The sequence below is a fragment of the Leucopleurus acutus genome (assembly GCF_964270905.1).
Source record: "Leucopleurus acutus genome assembly, chromosome: 11".
NCBI lineage: Eukaryota > Metazoa > Chordata > Mammalia > Artiodactyla > Delphinidae > Leucopleurus > Leucopleurus acutus.
Window position 1 is genome coordinate 21,922,424 of NC_139152.1, and position 24,343 is coordinate 21,946,766.

Here is a 24,343-nt window from a genome sequence, read left to right on the forward strand (position 1 = left end):
AATAATGACTTTCATACCAATGGATACATTATTCAGAAACGTTAAGAAATGAATAAAGCACTTAAAGTATCACATGCATAAAAGCTAAACAAATTCAATTTTATTAATAATAATTTATGAGTTATACTTATCTGGCTTTGACATATATTAGAATCATGTTTTTTGAGGCAAATGTAGCATTCCTCTACTGCAGGAAAAAAAAAAAGGCTGCTGGTGAAATGAGAAGAACTGGTATGATAATTTTATAAATTAGTTCAAGTCTGTGGAAACACTTCAGCTCAGAGGTGACACCTGGATTTGTTTTCCGATTTCTCAAGTTTCACATGCATTTTAGCTCCTGTGCTCCGTTTTGGTATAGTATATTTTCTTCTACTAAATGGGGTAGCTTTATCAACAAATGAGTGACTAGAGGGCCTCAACTGGCCTCAGGCATTTTCTTCAAAGTGGAATTAGGTGTCAAATCTTGCAAATAGAAAGTTCCCCACATTAACAGATGCAAACTATTACATGTAGAATGGATAAACAACAAGGTCCTACTGTATAGCACAGGGCACTATATTCAGTATCCTGGGATAAACCATGATGGAAAAGAATATGAAAAATAACATATATATATATATATAAAACTGAATCACTTTGCTGTACAGTAGAAATTAACACAAACATTGTAAATCAACTATACTTCACTAAAATAAATTTTTTAAAAAAGAAGCTCTCCACAGGCTCTCCTCTCCCTACATACAGTGTACCCCTCACACTTGCATACATTTTAGTCACTTGCCTGGTTCCTGTAGGCACCTGTGCTTGTCTTTAAGATGCCTGTTGCACCCCTTTTTGCAATGTATCATGTGTCAGGGCATCCTGGAACAGGTCTGTGGGTCAGAATATGCTGACTTCTTATTCTGTAAAGATTTAAGAACTGCTGGAGGGAACACACCTCTTATGGCTACTCCCCACAAAGCCCTGTTCTTTGCATGTTTAAGGGTTATCTCTTGAGCCTGTAATCTGTCACATCATTATACTTGTGCAATATTTACTTACTTATGCCCCAGTCTACTGGGTTCCTGGAGGGTAAGCCCCGCTCATCCATATTATCTATCCTTTACTCCTTTCCCCTAATCATAGCGAAGTCCCAATCTGCACCTTCCCTCCCCAAGTTTCCAGATCTCCAGCCTCTCCGCTCATTCGCAGCCCTGGGGCATCGGGGTAGAGGGTGGGCCCTACTGCATGATTGCTTCTAATAAAACAACTATAAACTAAAAAGAGCAGTCAAAACAATGAGTTGCGAGCTGAGAATATGGGAAAAAGCAAACAATTAGTTCTGACTTGGATGAAATATCTTCCTGACTTATCAATAATCCACTAGAAACTGCAGCCTCATCATCAACAGAAAAATTTCAGTATGAAAGAAAATAAGCCCTGTCTAACTTTTTAAAGTTAGTTTAAATATGTTTTACAAGTATAAAATTTATTTATTTAGGCTTTTTTAACATCTTTATTGGAGTATAATTGCTTTACAATATTTTTTAATATTATAATCTTAAAACATACTTGCATGAAACTCTTGGACCTCAGAATGGAACATGTAGGGGAATAAAATCCTTTTGAAATTAAAAATTATGTTCAGCGGAAACATACTTTTAAACCAATATGGGTTTTAATAACTAAATAGTAAAACATTTTCCTTAACAACAAAATCAAAGATGATTATATTTATTTTAATATTGCTATATAAATATGAGAATGTTAATTGATACTTGCCTAGGTCAAATACTCCAGTTGCATTAACAAACATATACAAAACAAACATAACTTTATAGCGAATGTCAAATTTCCCCGTGATTATCTCCTCCATCATGAATTTCATAGCCTTGAAACTGCCTTTTTTTGTTTGCTTTTGTTTATTTTGCTTTATAGTCTTAAAGTATTTAGGCAGGAAAGAGAGAAACAGAACTAAGAAATATTTCAATTTTGACTAAATAAGAGTCTGGTTAGTTGTAATCGCTTTTGAATACTTCTCATAGGAGAAAACACACTGTGACACGGTGACCTGCCACTCCACAATGGTTGGAGAGGTGAAGCCATTTCTTGATGGCAGTACATACCCAATGGCTCATTCTCTATAAAAAAGTGTAAGGAAAGACTAGATGGTTCATCTGAAAGGCAGGTTGCTCTCATCTGTACAAATTAACTTATTTTCTTGATGCTAGAACATCCATCAGAAAAATTTTACTTTGTGTTAAACAGGGATAAGTTCTGACATTGGAACATAGCCAGTGTTTTCCACCTTTCTCTTCTTTTCCCTACCCATGAAACTCTCTGCCTAATTAAAATACTTTGAAAGGTACTTTTCATTTAATACTGTTAATAACAATAATGGTCTTGGATTTTTAAAAAAATGGCTGCTTTGGTCTACTTCAGTTTTGGTGAAGCCATTTTTAAAAATCAAATATATGATATAAAGTTTCAATGAAGCATTAGGATCGAATGACACTGGAATTTCTCATACATTTACTGAATGCCTCCTAGGTTCAAATTTCTGTGTTGCATACAGATATATATCCCAGTTTCTGAGTATCTTTGAATCATGATCCTTCAGCAACTGGTTAGGAAAAATACTACCAGATAAGAGTAAGGAATTCTTAACTTGGGGAGGTATTTGGAGGAGCGGGGGAGGTGTACCAGCAGACTCAGTTCAAAAATTCATTGCTCTGGGTTTCAACAGCTTTCCTCCAAGTCTACATTTTAATGGGGTGTGTGGAAAAAGGATTGGTTCAGGCATCCTTTATCATCTACCCAGACCATGATTTGAGAATTTTAGGAGCCAATAGCTTAAACTATATTAAAATAATCCAAAAGCTTTAAAAATGGTCACAGCAAACGCTGTCCTGAACTTAAACCTTGGTGGTGATAACATGAGAGTTCAAAAATGCAATTTTTTGTTCTTTTGGGGGCAGCGACTAGGAAAGGTCAGCTTGCAGAGCACCTCCAGGAGTCTGGTGTCATGTGCCTGCTTTCTTGCCACGTGGCAGTTCTAACACTTTCATGATCTGAATTTTGTCTTAACATTCTAAAAGCATAATCGCTAAGAATAATACAAGCATGGCAGGTTAATTTCTCCCTCCACAAATTCTGGTTGCATAATTTAACATACAAACAATTTGAGGAAGAGATTATTATCTCTTTACATTTTGAAAAGCTCTTCCTGATACAGTTTAAAATACGCGATTGAAACTCTGCATTTTCTTGAGTATTCAATATGTTTCTTGGATTTTTTTCCTAACTGCAAGAATAGGATAAATAAAACCACTCAGTTCTTAAGCACAGCAAACATGAATCAAATAGCTTTTACTCCATATCTATAAAAGGCAATGCCACCATCATAAGTTTCTCAATATTTCCTGTCACCTTTAAGCATGCTCATTTATTAATCTCAATGTATTTTAATAGCATACATATGTCCTTGGGGCTTACTGTCATCTTTTTTGTCCCCAAATCTTTTAAAAATCTTAGCCTCTACATGACTTTAAGCATGTTTTTAAACAAGTTTTATGAAAACCTCTTTTTGTACTCCATATTGACAGAGCCCCTCTGAATCTGGGAGAAGGAAATCACATTCCAGTCGCATTGTCAGCCCGAGGGGCATAAGCTCCAAAGCTCTAGTTCCTAGAGCTGGAAATCCATTGTGTTGCAGGTTATAAATAAGGAAATTGGCCTGTGACAGCTACGGTTTGGAAGCATTAACATTTTTGTTTGCAACTCTCATTTTTAATCTTTTCAGTTATTTCCCTTATAAAACTTAGCCACCAAAATGACTTCCTGTATCACTGACCCATATGCCATCATTAAAAGAAAGAAATTCCAACCAACCATGACAAAGGTTGCAGTCAGCATTTAAGACAAAATGGACTCTTACAGATTCAGCCAAAGGTAGCTCTCTCCGCCCTGCATCTCCTTCCACCCCGCCTCCCCCTACCTTCTCCGTCCATTTGAGCAAGGGACCTCTCTTTGCATTAAGAATGCGTGATGTGTGCTTTTTAGTGGCTGCATTTTAAGTTTGGTCTTCTCAACCATGAAAACACAGTTAGAAATTGTTCTCGGAGCTAAACCACTCAACATCTTGGCACTTGGTTGTTTTTAACTTTTCAACAATAGGCACTGTTCACTCCCCTCCATCTCAGTTCTTTATTCAGTGATCAGGCAGTACACTGATGAAAGGCTAGTCACGGCTGCCCCCATGGTATCAGTGCGGTGGCATGTGATGATTCACATGGGGTGTGTTTGATCCGAGAAAGCCCAGTCTCTGCTTATTCTTCCTTTGTTCTGTCATCTGGGGGAAAAGAGAGAATGCGTTGAGCTGATTTTCTCACTCATTCTCAGTGCTGGTGGGACACACAATGTTGGGTGAATATTTCGCAAGCACCTATAGTCTGTCCAGCATCATAGAAAATATATTTATCAAAAGAGAGAAAATATTTTTTAAAGTGAATTTCCCTAGGCAGAGAAACAGAGCAAACCACTCCCTGTGGTTAAGAAAGAGGAACTGTGGTTCTTTTAAAGCAGCCCTTGCTTGTAACACACATATAATCATCGCCATCACCTTAGTCATTTTAAAACCTACCACGGTTACTTTTGATATTATTTTTACTAATGCTAACAATTTTACACGACAAAGGGGTTGATTGTAGTGTTGAAATGACAGGTACTAATGACGATCTGCCTTTCTGATGAATTTAGTAATGGTTATGATGGCAGAAAATACGATTTTTCTAGGGCTCCCCTGGTGGCGCAGTGGTTGGGGGTCCGCCTGCCGGTGCGGGAGACGTGGGTTCGTGCCCCGGTCCGGGAGGATCCCACGTGCCGCGGAGCGGCTGGGCCCGTGAGCCATGGCCGCTGGGCCTGCGTGTCCGGAGCTTGTGCTCCGCCACGGGAGAGGCCACAACAGTGAGAGGTCCGCGCACCACTAAAGAAAAAAAAAAAAAAAGAATACGATTTTCTATAAAAAAGTCCAAAGAGGTCCTTGTCTTTCGGCAACTGCTCCTTCCTTCCCCGTTCAGTAGAAGTGTCACACAAGATGGGGAGGTGTGATAAGCAGAAGTAGCCTCTGCTTGTAGAGATTTGGTTCTTACAACACAACGTGGGGTGTTTTTTTTTATGGGAATTTACAGTCCATCGTGGATAACCATCTTGCGCTCAGGAGTCTCCAGCCACCCCTCTCTCACAGTGGTGAACAATTTCACATGCCCCGCCCCCCCAGCTCCATCTGCCGAGCGCACCCACCTGCTCCTTGAGCTCCGCCAGCTGACCCGACAGCTGTCTGACCAGACTCATGGTCGATTCCAACTTCTCCTGCAGGTTCCGAATCTCATTTTGTTCACTGTCACCTTCATTGCTAACAAGGGACATAGCTCGCATCCGAGGAAACCAGTCCAAATTCTTCTCCTAAAAACAAATACATGTGCAGGAACAAGGGAATAAATATAGAAGAGTGCCCGAAGTTCTGTAAAGAATGTTTATAAGTGTTCATTATTACTAACATTTAAATCAAAGTTTCTTAGCACCCAAAGCAAAAGGTACTCTTTCTGGCCAGGGGTGGGGAGAGGTTGAGGGTGGGAATTAAATATTGCAACAAACTTCGTAGGGGCTCCCAGGGAGGCCCCGGATAAAGTATTTAGAGCAGCGCCCTGAACGCTGTGGGCGATCAGTGAATCTTGATGAATGATGACGTAGGGTCTGGAGATGCTAAAAGAAATGTTTTAGTTCCAGCCACCCATGCGGGTTTACCTCCCACTTCCCCAAGACAGGCTCCCAGCTCCGCTCAGGAATGAGGGAAGTGGAAGGGCATGGCCCTAGGTTACCCTGTCTGCTCTCTTTGGAAACATTTTATTACAGTGGGAGGGAGGTTTTAGAGTTAGACTTCCCCAGAGGGCAATAGCTGGTGCCACTTCTGTTTTTCCAGGCTGACTGAGTGTAGGGGTGTGAGTGCATACGTGTGTGTGTGTGTGTGTGTGTGTGTGTGTCCCCTCCATCGTGGTAAAGACAGATGGTTAATGAGATACCCACCTCTCTTGAAAACTCTGCCTGATTGCCTACCATCATAGAATCACTGTGAATTACTTATACCCCGTCTTTCAATCCTCAAAAGAGCTTGCAAGGTAAATCACTGTCCCATTTTACAGACAAGGAATCAAGCAGCCCCAGCAGTTTAATTACCCTCATCACAAGCTAGAAAATGGCAGAGTCAGGATTTGAAGGCAGGTGAGCCTTTCCACCACTGATTGGATATGTCAGTCTGTATCTCTACCTATTTCTCTAAGTCACCTTCTCCCAATATCCCTAGCAGTGACCTTCCTGCTTCAGATTCTTTCCACTCCAGAAAACTCCACTGCAGTGGCTACAAAGACGTCTGCCTAGCTGATCCCTAGAACAAGAGTCCGCAGAGTATGTTCCTCCCCTAAGAGGAAAGGGGAAAGACTCAACCTATGTATCTCTGGACTTCTGCCTAAACCTCATCTGGCCCTTGGATTGGTTTTTTTTTTTTTTTTTTCGTAGTTGTTAGTCAGAGAATAACCGTTCTTTACAGTCCCCTACCCCCAATGGCAGTGAAAAGGGCTGATAAAGGATAGGATAAAACATATTAAAGAGATTTAAGCTGCATTTAAATAGCTGTAGCCAATTAGCATTTCAAAGGAGAATGGTAACTTATGCGGAAGTGCAGAGTGACAGCCAGATTCATTCATTCAATCAATCCTTCAATATCTATTGCCAGGTATTTAGAGATGAAAATCAGGTAAGACAAAATGTCTGCTCTCAAGGAGCTTGTGGCTTAGGAAAGCCCTCCACAAAAAGTGAACTGGGCACTCTGCATATCAAAATCCCCTGGGATTGCTTGTTAAAATAGCAGATTTCAACCCCACTGTCTCTTACGAAATTAGTACCTCTTAGGGGACCTGCATGATTCCTATGTGCACTAAAGTTTAAGAACTCTGATCTGTGGAGACATAGAAGATAAATGGTAACTGCTTGGGTAGTGGCAGGGTAGGGGAATGGAGTGAAGAAGAAAGATCTGAAGTGGCTGGCATGAGAAATGGGAAGAGGAAGCCAAATAGGGGCCCATTAATTGCTTGCAGGGGCAGAGTGAGAGACCGTGCCTTTTTTTTTTTTTTTTTTTTTTGCAGTACGCGGGCCTCTCACTGTTGTGGCCTCTCCCATTGCGGAGCAAAGGCTCCAGACGCACAGGCTCAGCGGCCATGGCTCACGGGCCCAGCCGCTCTACGGCATGTGGGATCTTCCCGGACCGGGGCACGAATCCGTGTCCCCTGCATCGGCAGGCGGACTCTCAACCGCTGCGCCACCAGGGAAGCCCGGGAGACCGTGCCTTGTAATGACTCCAGCAAAGACCACTGTTCACCAACAGCCCAAGTGGGTGTGGAGTTGAGGCAGAGAGTTGGACTGATACAAGATGGTGTGTCCCCTGGAATGGGCCTCAGAAAGACAAAGGTATCAGGAAGCTAGGAATGTCAGCAGAGCAGTGGCTGGAGTGAGGCACACTAGCGTGTGGACTGGTAGGAGGCATGGAGAAGCACAGACCTGTGCTACATGCTCTGTCAGCACTTAATCCTTTCGACGATCCAGTGGACTCCAGTTCGCTCATCTATTTAGTATTTATATTATCTACCGTATTATCTATATCTGAATTTTACAAATGAAGAAACTGAGGCTGGCAAATAGTTTGGCTGGGATCCCCACCCAGACTTGTCTGCATCCAGGCCTCCTGGCAAGAAGGGAGACTGTGGACCGAAAGTGGAATCATATTTAAAATTCTGAAGGCAGCACAACTTCAGGAAATAAAAATTCTAGAGTGAGAGGGCCTGAAATCTGATAAAATACCAGGGAATTTGGGGACTTAGTATTTCATGGGTACAGCGTTTCAGTTGGGGAAGATGAAAACTCTCTGGAGATGGACGGTGGTGATGGCTGCAAAACAAGGGGAAGGTACTGAATGCCATAAAACTCTACACGTAAAATGGTTAAATTTTATGTTTTATGTATATTTTACTACAGATTAAAAAAATCACAATTTGCAGAGGAGAATCTTTTGGATGAATCATGCATGAAATCCGCAAATGCATCCTGAAGGAGGTCAGTAGAAGGGGTGGATGACACATAGGAGTGACCAGGGGGTATTAAAAGACAGTGATGGAAAGGCTTGAAGAATGGGTTTTCACATGACGGTGAAGATGTGATGATTTCTTGACGATGGGGAGTTGAGTCAGCTGACCCTCTTCTGGGGCCCTTCGTACTGAGGGGGTAGGAAGATCGGCCGCTGCCACCAGTGGGTTTAAGGACAGGGGACTCCTCTCAGGAGAGCCAAGAAGGCAGCCTTGTAGGAGAGGAGAGTTGGTCTGTATCAGGACAGGGATTCCAGGGAGGCTGATGGAACAGAAGCATTTGAGAACCTCAGACAACTGGGCCTGGGGTGAGAAGGTACCAGGAGACATGGTGATGGACCCAAGGTGGGGCTGGCGAAAACATCAGCTTTCAGAAAGTTTCCAAGAGAAAGAGAGACAAAACAGTGTTCTAATGCTTAGCAAAGAGAACATGGGTGAGACGGTGGAATTGCCTCTGAAGAAATGCTCTTGTAGGTGTGGCGGGGCCCAGGTCAGCCCAGTCCACGGTCTCTTGCTTTTGAGGAAACAATGGCAGTTCTCAGGGGACCACTGCCACAGCTGGTTGGGCCACAGGACTCTTTCCTTACACATTCTTTCTTCACTTGTTCCTTTGTTCATCCATTCATTGACTAATTCTTACAGTGTTGACTATGTCTGTGCTAGGCACTGGGAAAACAATAGAGAGCCAAACCCAGTGCAGTTCTTGTGCTGGTGGAACTGACAGTCTAGGTGGAGAGTAAGACTTCAATCAAAGATGAAAACAGCGACAAGCCGGGCTTAAGGGCTGGCTAGGAAAGCCACCCAGCTCCACTGTCCTTTCTCCTAGTCCCTAAAAATCATTCTCTCTTCTAACCCTCTTTTGGTTTTTCTCATCTTTCTTCCTTTCACTGCCTGTATCTTTCTCTGTTTTTGTTTGTTTGCCTGGTTCTCAGCCTTTTCTCTCCTAGCTTTATGCTTTTTGTTTCATTCCTCTCTTCCTCTGTATATCAACGGACCATAATCTGAAGCTAAAATATAACGTGTCGTTAAGACTTCTTTTTCAGTATTGAATGCTTTCTGGTTCTTTTTCTTAATTTTTAGGAACCTGACTTGAATGTTTTGTATCTCACTAAAATGGCAAAAAATAAGCAACCTAAATGTATGTATGGTCTTTTGTCCTCTTTTTACAAAAAAAAAGCCACACTTTTAAAAATAAATGTTCACAACTGACGTTCCTCTAAATTCGTGCAGGAAGTATATTCTTTTCACCAAAATTAACTCAAATAAAGCAGAGTTCTTAGGATAAATGCTGCATGGGCTTGTTCACTGAAAGTGGTTTCCAATGAAATACCCCAAGGTTCCTCTCTCTGCTCCAGTGTCAGAAAGAGCGGCTTCCATGGAAGCCTCGGCCTGAGCCCGGTGAGAAAGGAGAGCGCCGCACTTTAGTCTGAGCCAGAACTGCAGGACGGACACTCAGAACGGTGACTGGTTAACAGGACGCCACTCCCTCACCGCGTCGACTTGTAACGTGTCCATCATCTAACAAAGCAGTTGGCTCTGATTTGTTATTTCTCGGTTACTCACATATGCTATGTACATCTCGTGATCATGGTCGTGATTAGCAGAGTCCCATGGCGACTTTGGTTAGTCAAGATGACACCATTTCCTTATTTCATCAGGAATGAAAATGTTTAATCACAGGGTAATATAAAGTCAGGGACGCTGCAGATTAAGTGTTAGATTCTGAGGTTACAGTGTATGATCCTAGCTACTTGGTGATGGGAAATCCAGAGCTTCTCAAGCCTTCTAAAATGCAAAGCCCAGAGATGAAGGGACTGAGAGCGTGCCAGCCATAACCCTCTTGCTATCCCTAAATTCTAATAATAATGGGTTTTTCTCGATGACTAGAAGATAGACAGACTTAAGTGTGAAAACCTTTCAAATAGTCCTTTCAACAGTCAGATCAATTTGACTTATGTAATTTTGTAGTTATTCCGTAAACAATTAGGTTGTCAGAGTCAGTTAGAGCTTAGCTGTGCTGTTTTCATATTTGGTTCTTAAATGTGATACCCCATTTGCAGGAAAGACGCCATGCGATATAAAGGAAAGAGCATTGATCTAGGAGTCAGAACACCTGGGTTCTGGTTTTAGTTCAGCCCGAAACTAGCTATGTGATATAAGGATGGTGGGGAAGCCTTATTCTCTGAGTCCCAGTTTCCTCATCTGTACAACCAGAATGTTACCCTGGGTGGTCTCTATGTCTCTTCCAGCTCATCGTTCTGTAAGCTATGAATTCAAGACTTTACAAACCAAATTACTGAGACAAGCCCCAAGCTCGCCAAGTGAGCAAACAGAAACATAGCATTTAGACTAGAAGCAACCTTGAAGCCACATAACCCAAGCTCAGCATATTACAAATGCCCACTCTGAAACCTAGAGAGTTTAGGTTTCCTTGAGGTCTTATAACTGTTTCCCTGCACTTAACTTCCACTTCTGGACAAGTTCTTCCATATGACGTAGTGGAAAAGCTCTTGTATAATCTAGCCCTGCTGATGCTGAATTGGTGACAGGCTTGAGAAAGTGTAAAGATTGTAAGGATTTCTCTCTGCATCAGAACGAGATTGAAAAGTAGGAGGAGACTGATTTCAGTGAGCCCAACATTGGAGAAACTGTCTTATGTCATTTTAGCTCCACTAGGTACATACTAAAAGTCACGTGGGATAATTTAGGAGTTTGGGATGAACAGATATACACTACTATATATAAAACAGATAAACAGCAAGGACCTACTGTATAGTGCAGGGAACTATATTCAGTATCTTGTAACAACCGATAATGGAAAAGAATCTGAAAAAGAATATATGTATACATATATATATATATAAAACTGAATCACTTTGCTGTACACCTAAAATGTAAATCAACTATACTTCAATAAAAAAAGGTTTAAAAAAAGATTAAAAATAAGTCACCTGCATGTAAGCTAAAGAGAAAGCAAGCACTGTAGTTCTATAACACAGTAATAATCCCATTTTTTGGCTGCCTGACAAGTGTCAGGCACTTTAGTCATGCTATGGCCAATACCCAGAATGATTCCATAAGGTTGAGACTGTTACCATCTCCATTTTACAGATGACAACACTGAGGCAGGAAAAGGACTAGTTACTTGCCAAGGCCACATAGGGGCTATAAGTGGCTGGGCCAGGCTTTGGCCTCCACTCTGTGCGACGGGAAACCTTGTGCTCCCTTCACTGCACTGGACTATTTCTCCACGTCCAATGGAGATGTCAATGCTTAGCTTCTGAACTTGCCAGAGAAAACAGAGACTACAGGGAGAATACATTTTATAACTTGAACCCCCTTGATTACTTCTTCTGGGGTATGCTAAAGGTTTATTTACTGAAAATCAGAAATAAATGCTTTAGGTATTGTATCAGAAATGCAGATGCAGATACTGTGCAAATACATTGACCAATGCTTGACATTCACTGCAATTTTGCAGAGTGCTCTAAAAGACTGCTAATGAGGGGTATCACATTGAACATACCATGCATTGTATTGTGTTGTACTGGTATATCCATAAACCATTTAATATGTATCCTCATTTCTGCTTCTAGACTCTCTATGCTTAAAATATGCTGTTACAAGACCACTGGCAAAGGTTTTTCTTGGTTACCATCCTCTTCTAAGCCTTAAGTTTATATTTCATTTTCCATTCTAAAATCATACGCAAAGCCTCCTAGGCCGACGAGTATAACCGTTTCCCCAAAGCCTCACTGTGATCCACTGCATTCCTCTCTTTGCACCTTTGGTTTGAAGATGTCAGCGGAAATGGCTCTCAAAAGGAACACCAGCAATGCTAATACTACCTACTTACTGGGAGGTCCCCGAAGGAAAGACACAATTCCTGCTTTCCTGGAACTTCAGAACAAGGACAATATCTGGAACGGGGATTCTTTCTGAAGTCAAAGGAATCGTGCTGGTTAACGCGAAGTGCTTCATGTTACCCATCCCAGCCTCTGCTCAATGAAGGAGGGGCATGGCGGGCTTCCCGCCCTCAGACCAACGTGGCGGCCTTGCTGGCAGGTGAGACATTACCTCAAAAACTTAAGGGAGGGACTTCCCTGGCAGTCCAGTGGTTAAGAATCCGCCTTCCAATGCAGGGGATGCGAATTCAGTCCCTGGTCGGGGAGCTAAGATCCCACATGCCGCGGGGCAACTAAGCCTGCGCGCCACAACTACTGGGCCCGTACGTTGCAATGAAGAGCCTGTGTGCTGCAGTTGAAGAAAAAAAGATCCCGCATGCCGCAACTAAGACCCGCTGCAGCCAAAAAAAGAAACTTAAGGGACACCCACAACACTGGCATCTGGGCTTCTAGCTTTGCTCTTGGTGAACACCCGACCTGTATGTGACAAGCATTGCTCAGTTTGGACAACAAAAGGCTGATTCTCACGGGGGTTCGGAGGCAGGCCCTGGGTTTTGAGGAAGAAAGGATGAGCTGGAAAACATACTCTTGTGTGACAAGCACTGGGGACTGGAGGTGACAGAAAGGATCCAGCTGTGTCCTTTGAAATTAAAACGTTATTCCTGGATTGACAAATAAATGAAAACCTTGGCAACTCATTCTAAAGAAAAGGGAGAGAAGAAGGGCAAATTTTGCTGCATTAGAAAAATAACACATTCCAGGACTGGAAGATTCATTTGCCAGCCCTCACTTTTTTAAAAAAAAAAATGTTTATTTATTTATTTATTTATTTATTATTAATTTATTTATTGGCTGCGTTGGGTCTTAGTTGCAGTGCATGGGATCTTTCGTTGCAGCACGTGGGCTTAGTTGCCCCGGGGCACGCGGGCTTTTAATTCCCTGACCAGGGATCCAACCGGAGTCCCCTGCATTGCAAGACAGATTCTTAACCACTGGACCACCAAGGGAAGTCCCTCAGCCCTTATTAACTGTATCTTCCTTCTGTCTCTCCCTGTTTATTCTGTATCTGTATCTTCCTTCTGCAACTGAGTTCCTGCAAATGCGGTAGGAGTACCATATTTGTGTGGATTGAGAAATTTAAAATGTGTTAGTTATCCAAGGCAAATCTGTATTGAATGCTTTCGTAAAGTAACAAATCCCTTTAAAATGTCATTGTCAAACCTTGAAATATTTTACAAATCTAAGTGCTTGGACATCAAGTTTGCATTATGCATGTGAAAGTAGGTTGAACCCCACAAAGCAGTGTATGAACTTCAAGGATCCTTGGACGGCTGAGCTGATCGCACAAAGGCTGGAGCCTGCCCCTTAGAGGCACCTAACAAATGCTCAAGGAGCAACAGCCCCTGGCATCACTGTGGTGCTCCTGCCTGGCCCCTTTCCACACCCCCACCTCCAGGGCATCGTTGCTGGGAAGGGGGCTGCTGGCTGGGGAGCCCTCCAGGGACAAGGCCTATTTAATCCAGTCACTGCTCCCAAGGGCAGAGAGAAAAATAGGTCCAGCAAAAGTGCCCATGAAGGAGGAAGTGCTGGGATGAGGACGACAGGGTACTGATCTCAGCAGGACCTCAGGCTGGCAGTCAAAAAGTTACAGCTGGGAGGGACTGGACGCTGGTCCAGTTTCACACACAGCACAGCCGTGGGGGAAGTGGCTGCCCTGTTCCCAGCACGGGGCGTGCAGGAGGGCATCAGAGCCTGGCAGGCTCAGCTTCTGCAGAGCTGAAAGCCGCCTTCTGTGGCTTCCTCACCTTAGGAGCCAGAGTGAAACAGGTGAGTGTGGACCCCCCTCGGCTGAAGAGAGGATCAAAACAGTTCAACAAACACTTAAACAAGAGTGTCATAATGCTGGAGAGGGTGTGGAGAAAAGGGAACCCTCTTGCACTGTTGGTGGGAATGTAAATTGATACAGCCACTATGGAGAACAGTATGGAGGTTCCTTAAAAAACTAAAAATAGAACTACCATACGACCCAGCAATCCCACTACTGGGCATATACCCTGAGAAAACCATACTTCAAAAAGAGTCATGTACCACAATGTTCATTGCAGCTCTGTTTACAATAGCCAGAACATGGAAGCCACCTAAGTGTCCATCGACAGAGAAATGGATAAAGAAGATGTGGCCCATATGTACAATGGAATACTACTCCGCCATAAAAAGAAACGAAATTGAGTTATTTGTAGTGAGGTGGATGGACCTAGAGTCCTTCATACAGAGTGAAGTAAGTCAGAAAGAGAAAAACAAATAACGTATGCTAACACATATGTATGGAATCTAAAAAAAAAAAAAAATGGTGATGCCCCTGATGAACCTAGGGGCAGGACAGGAATAAAGACACAGACGTAGAGAATGGACTTGAGGATACGGAGAGAGGGAAGGGTAAGCTGGGACAAAGTGAGAGAGTGGCATGGACATATATACACTACCAAATATAAAATATCTAGTGGGAAGCAGCCGCATAGCACAGGGAGATCAGCTCGGTGCTTTGTGATCACCTAGGGGGGTGGGATAGGGAGGGTGGGAGGGAGATGAAAGAGGGAGGGGATATGGGGATATATGTATACGTATAGCTGATTCACTTTGTTATACAGAAGAAACTAACACGACATTGTAAAGCAATTATACTCCGATAAAGATGTTAAAAAAAAAGTGTTGGGCTCTGGAGTTTCAGACTCATGGGTCGAGACTTCTGTCCTTCAACATTTCCAGACTGGCGCGGGAGCTGGTGCTGGTCAAGTCAGGCATTAATGTGGACCTCGGCCTCCTGCAATGGGCAAGAGGCACTGCGTGCACTAGGCCAATGGAAAAGTCATTGCCTGAGTGTGGTCTGCGTGCCGGATGGGGGACCCCGGCTATTTGGGGGTTGAGAGAACTGTGATCTTCAAGTCCTACCTATTCCAGCAACCTGAAAATGCGCCGATTTTGAAAAGTAGGGTTCTCAGCAGTGACCTGGAATAGGTGATGCACCCCTGGGGGCGAGCGGCGGCTCTCATCATGGGCAGCAGGTTGGCCTGTGGGCAGAGACCACAGCCCCGGAGCACCCACCTTGCTTCCTAGCCCTTCCCGCCTTCCCAACCCTCCCTCTTAGCAACACCCTGTACGTCCACGATGGGAGGGCAATGGCTGCACATGGAAGTGAAACTGCTTATAGGTTCTCTTTTGGTCTCTTTTCACCCCTGACGCAGCTAACCGTGTCCCCTGGGTGTCTACACAAAGCATCAGCTACAACAGCAAGTGGAGGGGTTGATCTGCTCCCGGCCCACAGGGCACCCAGGGAGGGAGCTGCACCAAGGAGAGAGAGTGGTCCATGGCTGGGGAGATCTAAGAGGATCCGGACCCAAGAGTAGCTTAGGGCTGCTGGGAGCTACAGTCCTCTTGTCAATAACTAGCAGGATTGCTAGGCTGGTAACCAGGAACACTAAGGGGCAGAAGGTCTCTGGCTGTGGCAGCAGCTGTGATATGGGGTTGCTGGAGGCTATGGACCCCACCTTGAGCACCAACCAGGTCGGGGAATCACTCAGAGAGGAAGGGAGTGGAGGCCCGCAGCCAAAGACGCTTTGAGCCACCAGCCAGCTGATTCAAAGATACACAGCAGCTGCAGAGGCAGGGACCGAAACCCAGTCAAAGGTCTGATGATGTGGTGATGGGAGGCTTGTCTGCCACCTGGCTGTGAGAGATCAAGGAACCAAAGGGCCTGCCTGACATTCTCCCAGATCCCTCTTGCCGTTTTTCCTGGAGAAGTGTTAAGTGGGAAGCACTCTGACCACAAAGGGAAAATAAATAAGTAAAGCTTGTGTAACAGAGGAGATTGTCGGGAACGCCAGGCAGCTCCAGGGCCTCCTTAGAGCCAGTCATTTCCCTTCCTGTTTATGGTTTTCTTTTCCTGTCAGCTCATAACTCTACTTAATCTATATTTTTATTCTTGGGGCTATAACCCTTTCTTAATCTTATTATTTGTTAATTCCCATATTTACTCTCCTAAGTTTCTCTCTTGGCCTCTTTATCAAAGAACATAAATATTTATTTTCTTCTGCAAATAATCTCAAGTATGAGCATTTGCAAGTCTCATTGGGATAGGAAAAAACTGGAGATTTCTTCATGGTGAGATTGGGGCAAAGTATTTTGAACAGAGTATTGAATACTCAAGTGGGCATCTGTCCAACTTCTGGCTGCCTAACCCCTGATGCCCTCCTGTGCTTGAGGAAACTGCCACTGGGGGTCGTGTGGAAGGCTGGGTCCATCATCCTGCTGAGGAAGCTGAAAAGTCTGTCCTCTCTGTGGTAGTCAGAGCGCAGTCACTTGACCTTAGAGTGGCCCACCAGTTGCTCCTGCTTGAGATTTTGACATGGAACAAGGGCTACCAAGAAGCAGAATTCTTTTTGTTCACAGTGATTGAGACAGTGACCTCTGGTTGTGGTGATGCCACTGGTGCCAGGGCCGGCTTCCAGGACACAGCAGCAGAGGCAGTGGCACCTTCCCTCCAGCCAGCCTTGGCCCCAGGTGGGACTTTCTGGCCAGCTAGCTCACTTTGCTTGGATTCTGCCCAGCTGGGCCTGGTTGTCACTTTCCTCTTAATTCTGAGCATCCCTTCCACAAATTCCTTTTCCCCCTAAGATAGCCAGGTTAGTTGCTGTTGTTTAAAGACTCCCCAACTGGGGCTTCCCTGGTGGCCCAGTGCTTGGGAGTCCGCCTGCCGATGCAGGGGACACAGGTTCGTGCCTCGGTCCGGGAAGATCCCACATGCCGTGGAGCGGTTGGGCCCGTGAGCCACGGCCGCTGAGCCTGTGCTCCACAACAGGAGAGGCAGCGATAGTGAGAGGCCTGTGCACCGCAAAAAAAAAAAAAAAAAAAAAAGACTCCCCGACTGGTGCAAGTGTCAAGGGGCTAAAGAGTCCAGGTGCTAATTTAACACTGGCCTATTCTGTCCAGCACAAAGGTGATAAAACTTTCAACTAGAATGACTAAGGTCCTTATCTAAGTCATACACAGCTAACTAATGATCTAAGTCATACAGCTAACTAATTATTATATAACAATCATATTTAATACTATAATAATTATGGGATAATTATGACCATACCATAAATCAAATATCACAATCATATCATATCATAAATGTCATACGTAATTAATATTATTAATTAATTATGGGGTCATCAGTTACACAGAGGAGAAATCTGTGAGCTGTTTAGTTTATAAGCCCTTTAGAGGGCAGGATTTCTTTCTGATTTCTTCTTGCCTCTTCCATTTCTATGTCGTTGGCACTTGATACATATCGTTGGTAAAATGGATGGATGCTTCGGAGTTGTTATATACGGTAAACATGGTAACCTGAGTTTTTCAAGAAGACATATCATTACCATGAACAACTCCCCTTTCTTTTTTTTTTTTTTTTTTGTACGCGGGCCTCTCACTGTTGTGGCCGCTCCTATTGCGGAGCACAGGCTCCGGACGCGCAGGCTCAGCGGCCATGGCTCATGGGCCCAGCCGCTCTGCGGCATGTGGGATCTTCCCGGACCGGGGCACGAACCCGTGTCCCCTGCATCGGCAGGCGGACTCCCAACCACTGCGCCACCAGGGAAGCCCCCCCTTCTTTTTGTTCTTTACTAATCCAAAGCAAAAAGACCTCCTTCCTTTCTTTCTTCAAGTATATGTAATGAACACCTATTATGTAGTCGATACTGTTCCAAGCTCTGGCTAAAGCAGTGAACAGCTCAGAAAGGGTCCTTGCTCTTACAGAGCTTACAGTCTAACAGAAGGTGAAGGAAGAGCAGGGAGACGATAACAAATGACAATAAATGAAATAACTTCAGATAAGACTACATACTCTAAAGAAAACGGTGGTTTGAAACATTGTCTTTGGAGGAGAGGGGGCTACTGTAGATTGAATAGGCCATACAGGTTACTCTGAGGAGGTGATGCCTGGTTGATGAGAAGGAAACAGCTCTGCACTGAAGTGATGGGACAGAGCTTCAGGCAGAGGGAACAGTCAGGCAAAGGCCCCAAGGCTCGAAGTGAGGTTGGCATATTTGAAGAACAGAAAGGAGGTTGAACTGGAGTGTGGTACTAAGTGAGAGACAGAGAGTGGTAGGAGATGAGGTACCAGAAGCAGACCCAGTTATGGGGAGGACTGGAAGCAGTGGGGGCCAAGGAGGGTTCTGGCCCCCAGTGGAGGAATGGCTATTCCTGGTTTACAGCAAATGTATACACACATGTACACATAAAAATAAAATGAAACAGAACACTTTGGCTGCTGCATGAAGAACAGACATAATAGACTCCCATTTGGAGACCACCATCTCCAGGTGGGCATTCATGGGGACTTTGGCAAGGGTGGCAGGAGTGGGACACAGGGTGTGCTGTCACAATAATGTCAGCCCCGGGGGGCTTTGAAGTCAGCAAATAAATGTTTGGAAATGCATAGTTGACAGACCACACCTTTTCCTGGAGGATAAGATTGCATTCACAGAGCTCAAAGTATTTTGTCTGCATGATTAATGTGAACAGATAGACTGGATAATTGAGCCCCTAAATGGATTATTGGGGCAGAACTCCACAGCTGTTCTCCCACAGAAGAGAGCTGGTTTGTGCCACTGTGTTCCACCTCTGAGTTCAGTGACACCACGTTGGCAGCCTGAAATCAGCCACGGTGGGAATATTTACACCGTGGAAATAGGCAATGCGACCATCAGGGCTTTCTCGTTACCGCCAGAACTGGTCGTTAAACATTAGCACACCACTGGAGAATGTCCCTTTCTAACAGAGATGGAGGAAGCCTTAAAGATAGTTTAAATTTAACCACTAACCCCTGAGTCACAAATCAGAAGATCATTGGCAGAACCAGGATGACAATCGAGGACTCCTGATACATCAAAGACATCCCTGACCTTAAAAGTCTCTTGACCCTAGAAGGTGTCACCAACTGAATTTTTACTATACGGGGTTCACGGGTTAATCTTTGCTCTGAATCTTTCAGTTATTCGGTATTTACATTGTACTTTGGCTAGAACTCTCCTCAATTATGAAAATGACAAGCATGTTTAGATCAAGATCAGCCTGTTCTTTATAATCAAAAAAAGTCAATAATGAAAACAAAAAGGGCAATTTATATTTCAATACTATTGAAAAAATAGCAAGTGGTGAACCAGCAGTAAAATGTAAATCAAAACATCTTTTTCTGCTATTTTGACAGGACTCTCCTGAAATTTCTCTGGAATATCATCATCGTATTCATTTCTACTGTAGGTGACTTATTAAGAGGAGAATTAATAATACATCTATTTAAAAAAATCATAGTAAATTTATATAGAGAGCTCAAGGAAAAATTTACGTACACACACATACAAAATGTCTGTACAGAAAACACAGATCTAGAGAAAAAACATTCCAGAACTTTTTTTAACACCAGAGTCAAACGTAACACAATAACAAGTGGAATTAAAATCTGTTTTAGTAACTCCATCTGTTACTGTTTGAACTTCACTGCCTTTTATACCTCACAAAGATGTATATGTATGTATATACACAGCACATACAGGTTTGTCTCGAACAAAAAATGAGTAAATCTTCTAAAAGACTACTTAAATTCCTTCTCTGGAACAACAACAAAAAGAATGCTCTTGCCCCCCCTGCCCCGCCCCCCTTGAGAGGGCGGGGCGGGGGGGGTATGAATGGTCACCAAATCTCAAAATCACACACGAAAATCAATGAAGGATCCAGTACGTGGTTATCGTCGCGGGGCTTTACCTGTAATAATCTGACTAGACTGAATTTGCAGTCAGCCAGCTCACCAGCTGCTGTTCTTATACTAGCCCCTGACGTTAAGACCTTTTATCAAATAGCTCCTTTAACTTGTTTGGTTTATCCTAAAGTCTTTTCCCTTGTCTTCAAAACACTACCCAAGCAGAGGAAAAGAGTTGTTGGTCCTTAAAGGCTGTCTGTCCTGGGTTAGCAGCACTAACATCAAATGGGAAACAGAAATGCAAATTCTTAGGCCACAACCCAGACCTGCAGAATCAGGAGCTGTAAGGTTGGGGCCCAGTAATCTGTGTTTAACAAGCCCTCTAGGTGATTCTGATGTACACTAAAGTCTGAGAACAACCACTTTAAGTAACTCAAGACCTAACCAGTGATATCTCAACATCACTAACCTTTGGCTGAACCTTAAAGGAAATCCTTAACTGTACTCCTGTTATTAACTATACTCCTGTTACAAATCATCTAATTTGTAGGCTAAATAGGGACACATGTGAGCATGAAAGCAGTGTTATTAAAAATTTTGCACAGTATGGCTGATTTGCTTTGCCATGTGGCAGAAACGAACACAATATTGTGCAGCAACTATATTCCAATAAAAAAAAATTTCTTTCTCCTAGCAATATTTTGTAGTTTTTTTTTTCTTAACAGAGTTTGCACCTATAGTTGGTTAAATCTCCTTGTAATTATTCCATGTTTTTGGCATTTAAAATTTTAATTTTCAACAGGTTTTGATTAATATATAGAAATATGATTATTTTGTGTATACGTTATAATTTTGAACCTCTTTAAATTCGCATGTTAGTTCTAGTAACTCTTTATGGATTCCTTAGGATGCTGTATCAGCACAGTCTTATCATATGCAAATAAAAACATTCTGCTTTCCAAAAACAAATTTTTGCAGAGACAATGGCATAACCAGGATTGTTCCCGTCACAACTATGGTCCCTCTGGTTTCCATTGAAACCTGGACTATCATTTATAGTATCTGGACCAATTAGGAGAATGAAAGAGTTCCGTATCTGGGCAGGCTGTAGATTAGAAAATTGCATTTATGTACATATATTGCTGAAAGGATGATTGTGAGGTATTATCTACTATGAAGTCATATGTATTTTGGTCACTTGTAAATTGCCTATAAAAATAGGTTTTGACATATTTTTCATGGGAGTAGTCTATACCTGCTACTCTATTTTCATTATTTCCTATTCTCTCTTTTTCTCTTATAAAGTGGATGGATATTAATACTTCCCTGAAATTTGTCCTTGATTCCAATGACCTTCTCCTGAAAAAAATCCAGACTTTTTCCTTTAGTTTTTATTGTCACTGGCCTCTCTACCAGTCCCTGAATTGTTTCAAAAATCTATCATGAGGAGCTGGGGCATGGTCACGATCAAGATCCGGAGTGGCTTTTCTTAGATCAATCTCCCAAGGCAACAGAAATAAAAACAAAAATAAACAAATGGGACCTAATCAAACTTACAAGCTTTTGCACAACAAAGGAAACCATAAACAAAATGAAAAGACAACCTACGGAATGGGAGAAAATATTTGCAAATGATGCGACCCACAAGGGCTTACTCTCCAAAATATACAAACCGCTCATACAGCTCAACGACAAAAAAACAGACAACCCAACTGAAATATGGGTAGAAGACCTTAATACACATTTCTCCAAAGACGACATACAGATGGCCAGTAGGCAAATGAAGAGATGCTCAACATCACTCATTATTAGAGAAATGCAAATCAAAACTACTATGAGGTAGCACCTCACACTGGTCAGAATGGCCATGATTAAAAAGTCTACAAATAACAAATGCTGGAGAGGGTGTGGAGAAAACGGAACCCTCTTGCACTGTTGGTGGGAATGTAAGTTGGTGCAGTCACTATGGAAAACAGTATGGAGGTTGCTCGGAAAACTAAAAATAGGATTACCATATGATCCAGCAATCCCATTCCTGGGCATATATCCAGACAAAACTATAATTCAAAAAGATACATGCACCCCTATATTCACAGTAGCACTATTCACTATAGCCACGACATGGAAACAACCTAAATGTCCATCAACAGATGAGTGGATAAAGATGTTGTACATATATACAATGGAATACTACTCAGTCATAAAAAGAATGAAATAATGCCATTTTCAGCAACATGGATGCAACTAGAGATTATCATACTAAGTGAAGTAAGTCAGAAAGAGAAAGACAAATACCAGACAATATCACTTATATCTGGAATCTGAAATATGGCACAAATGAACCTATCTACAAAACAGAAACAGACTCACAGACATAGAGAACAGACTGTGGTTGCCAAGGGGGATGGGAGGAGAGAGAGGGATGGGAGTGGGAGTTTGGGGCTAATAGATGCACACTATTACATTTAGAATGGATAAACAACAAGGTCCTACTGTATAGCACAGGGAACTATATCCAATCTTCTGGGATAAACCATAATAGAAAAGAATATTAAGAAAAGGATGTATATATACGTATAACTAAGTCACTTTGCTGTACAGCAGAAATTAGCACAACATTGTAAATCAACTATACTTCAATTTAAAAAATAAAGAATAAAAAAGATCTGGAGTGGTTCTTTGGGGTTAGCACAATACAGAGACCTAAAAATAAATTCAGAATTGGACCAAGATGATTTGCCACATTGTACCAAAGAAATCTTACACTCAGGTCAAACTTTTTCATTAGCATCAACAAGCTAACATTTCTTCACTAAATTTTTCTGCATAGGACATCATGTGGATTGCGGGATGCTGAATAAAAAACTCTGAATTGAGTCCAAACCAATATGTTCTTCTGGCATAGGGGCAAGCAGGGTGTGATGTCAACATGGGACTGAACTGTACGTTGGATGATAGCTTTGCAGAGCATAGCAGTGACCACTGTCTGGGACTTAGAACAACTGTAGGATGGTGCACAGATTGAAAAGAATTTTACCAAGGCTGCCAATGCATCAACAGCTGGCCAGCTGGGTCCAAAGATGATGTAGTCCTGAACACAAGGAGCCCAGCAGCCGTAGGCGATGACACATAACTCTGCCAAGCAGCAGCTGTTAAATGTGAGAAGAAATGAGGTAATCTCAAGCGGGATGAACACGGGAGACTTCAAAAGACAAAGCAGAGGTACGGGCTGCCCAGGACACAAGTGAGGCTGGGAGAAGAGTAGGGTGCACCGAAACCCCAGAGCATGGCGGCTCTTCTTGAATAATGACCCCTGGTTGATTATAATAATAAGATGCCAAGTCACAGAAGGCACGGCGTCTTGGTGAACAGGAATTGCAACCGTAGGTCATAGAGCAGTTTGACACAAAGGCAATGTGGAAACAGGCGCTGAACATGCAGTAGGTGTTGCCTTTCTAATTTCCGTGCAGCTTCACAAATAAACTCCCTATTTTTCCAACTGAGGCTGTTCGGGTTTTATGCGTTTTATCCATTTTTCTATTTTTGAAACATTTGCCTGATGATTTGTTTTTATGGAATGTCAATCTGACACAAAACTTAAAGAAACTGAAACAGATGTTGAAGCAATGTGTACGTGTAAAACTCATTTCTGACACATGATGGAGCCAGTCGGTGTAACACTGTGATGCCTGGTGATGATTGGCTGCTGTACACAGGTGCTCCGTGTTGATGAGAACTCCGATGCTGTCCTGAGACGTTTTCTAACGAACACCGGCTGACTTTTAATTGCCTCCTCATTTAGGTGGTACACATCTTAAGAGTTGAAACCATGGATAAATCCATGTGTATGTGGCCCCCCGAGCAGTATAGGCAATTTCTGATCTCACATTTCTCCTCTGACTTGCTTCTACCCCCGTTACCTTCCTTCCCACCGCCAACTGACCACTCCCAGGTCTGTCACTCTCCTTGGCTGGGGCACTGCTGTACAATAAAAAATAAGACTAGTCTTTGCCTGGCTCCTAGCGGGAGACCGTGCATCCTTGGAATTTCCCCAATGATCGAAATGTCTTTGTTATTCACAACTCCCCTGGATCACACTTGAGTTTATGCTAATGAGGTGACTCCTGGTGGGCCCCTATAAAGCTTCAAGACAGGGGCGAGGCACCAGAAAGACCAAGCACTCCTGAACAGAGGGCTGGGACTTTGAGCCAGCCTGACCTCCGGAAAGGGGAGAGAGGCTGCAGATCAGGTTCAAGTATGTGTCCATGATTCAATCACGCCCATGTAATGAAAGCCTAATAAAGCTCTGGGCATTGAGGCTTGTGGAACTTCCTGGTTGGTAAACACACTGATGTGCAGGGAAGGTAACGCACCCTATTCCGTGGGGAGAGGGCACGGAAGCTCTGTGTTCCCTCCCAGACTGTGTCCATATGTCTGTTTATTTTGCTGGCCCTCCTGATTTATAATAAAACTGTAATCATAAGTACAGTGTTTTCCTGAGTTCTGTGAGTTGTTATAGTGAGTTATTG

At 43.1% G+C, this 24,343-nt stretch overlaps 1 protein-coding gene across 1 annotated transcript in view; it reads right to left on the bottom strand.

Annotated features, from left to right (window-relative positions):
• Nucleotides 1–1,492: 1,492 nt before the first annotated feature.
• The window catches only part of ITPR2 (inositol 1,4,5-trisphosphate receptor type 2), a 526,257-nt gene continuing 503,406 nt past the window's right edge, over nt 1,493–24,343 (bottom strand). The window contains exons 56-57 of the mRNA XM_082849662.1: nt 5,281–5,442; nt 1,493–4,330 (exon numbers count right to left, since the gene is read on the bottom strand). Of these exons, the coding sequence (XP_082705788.1) occupies nt 4,244–4,330; nt 5,281–5,442 (249 nt within the window). The 3' untranslated portion in view covers nt 1,493–4,243. The remainder of the gene's footprint in view (nt 4,331–5,280; nt 5,443–24,343) is intronic.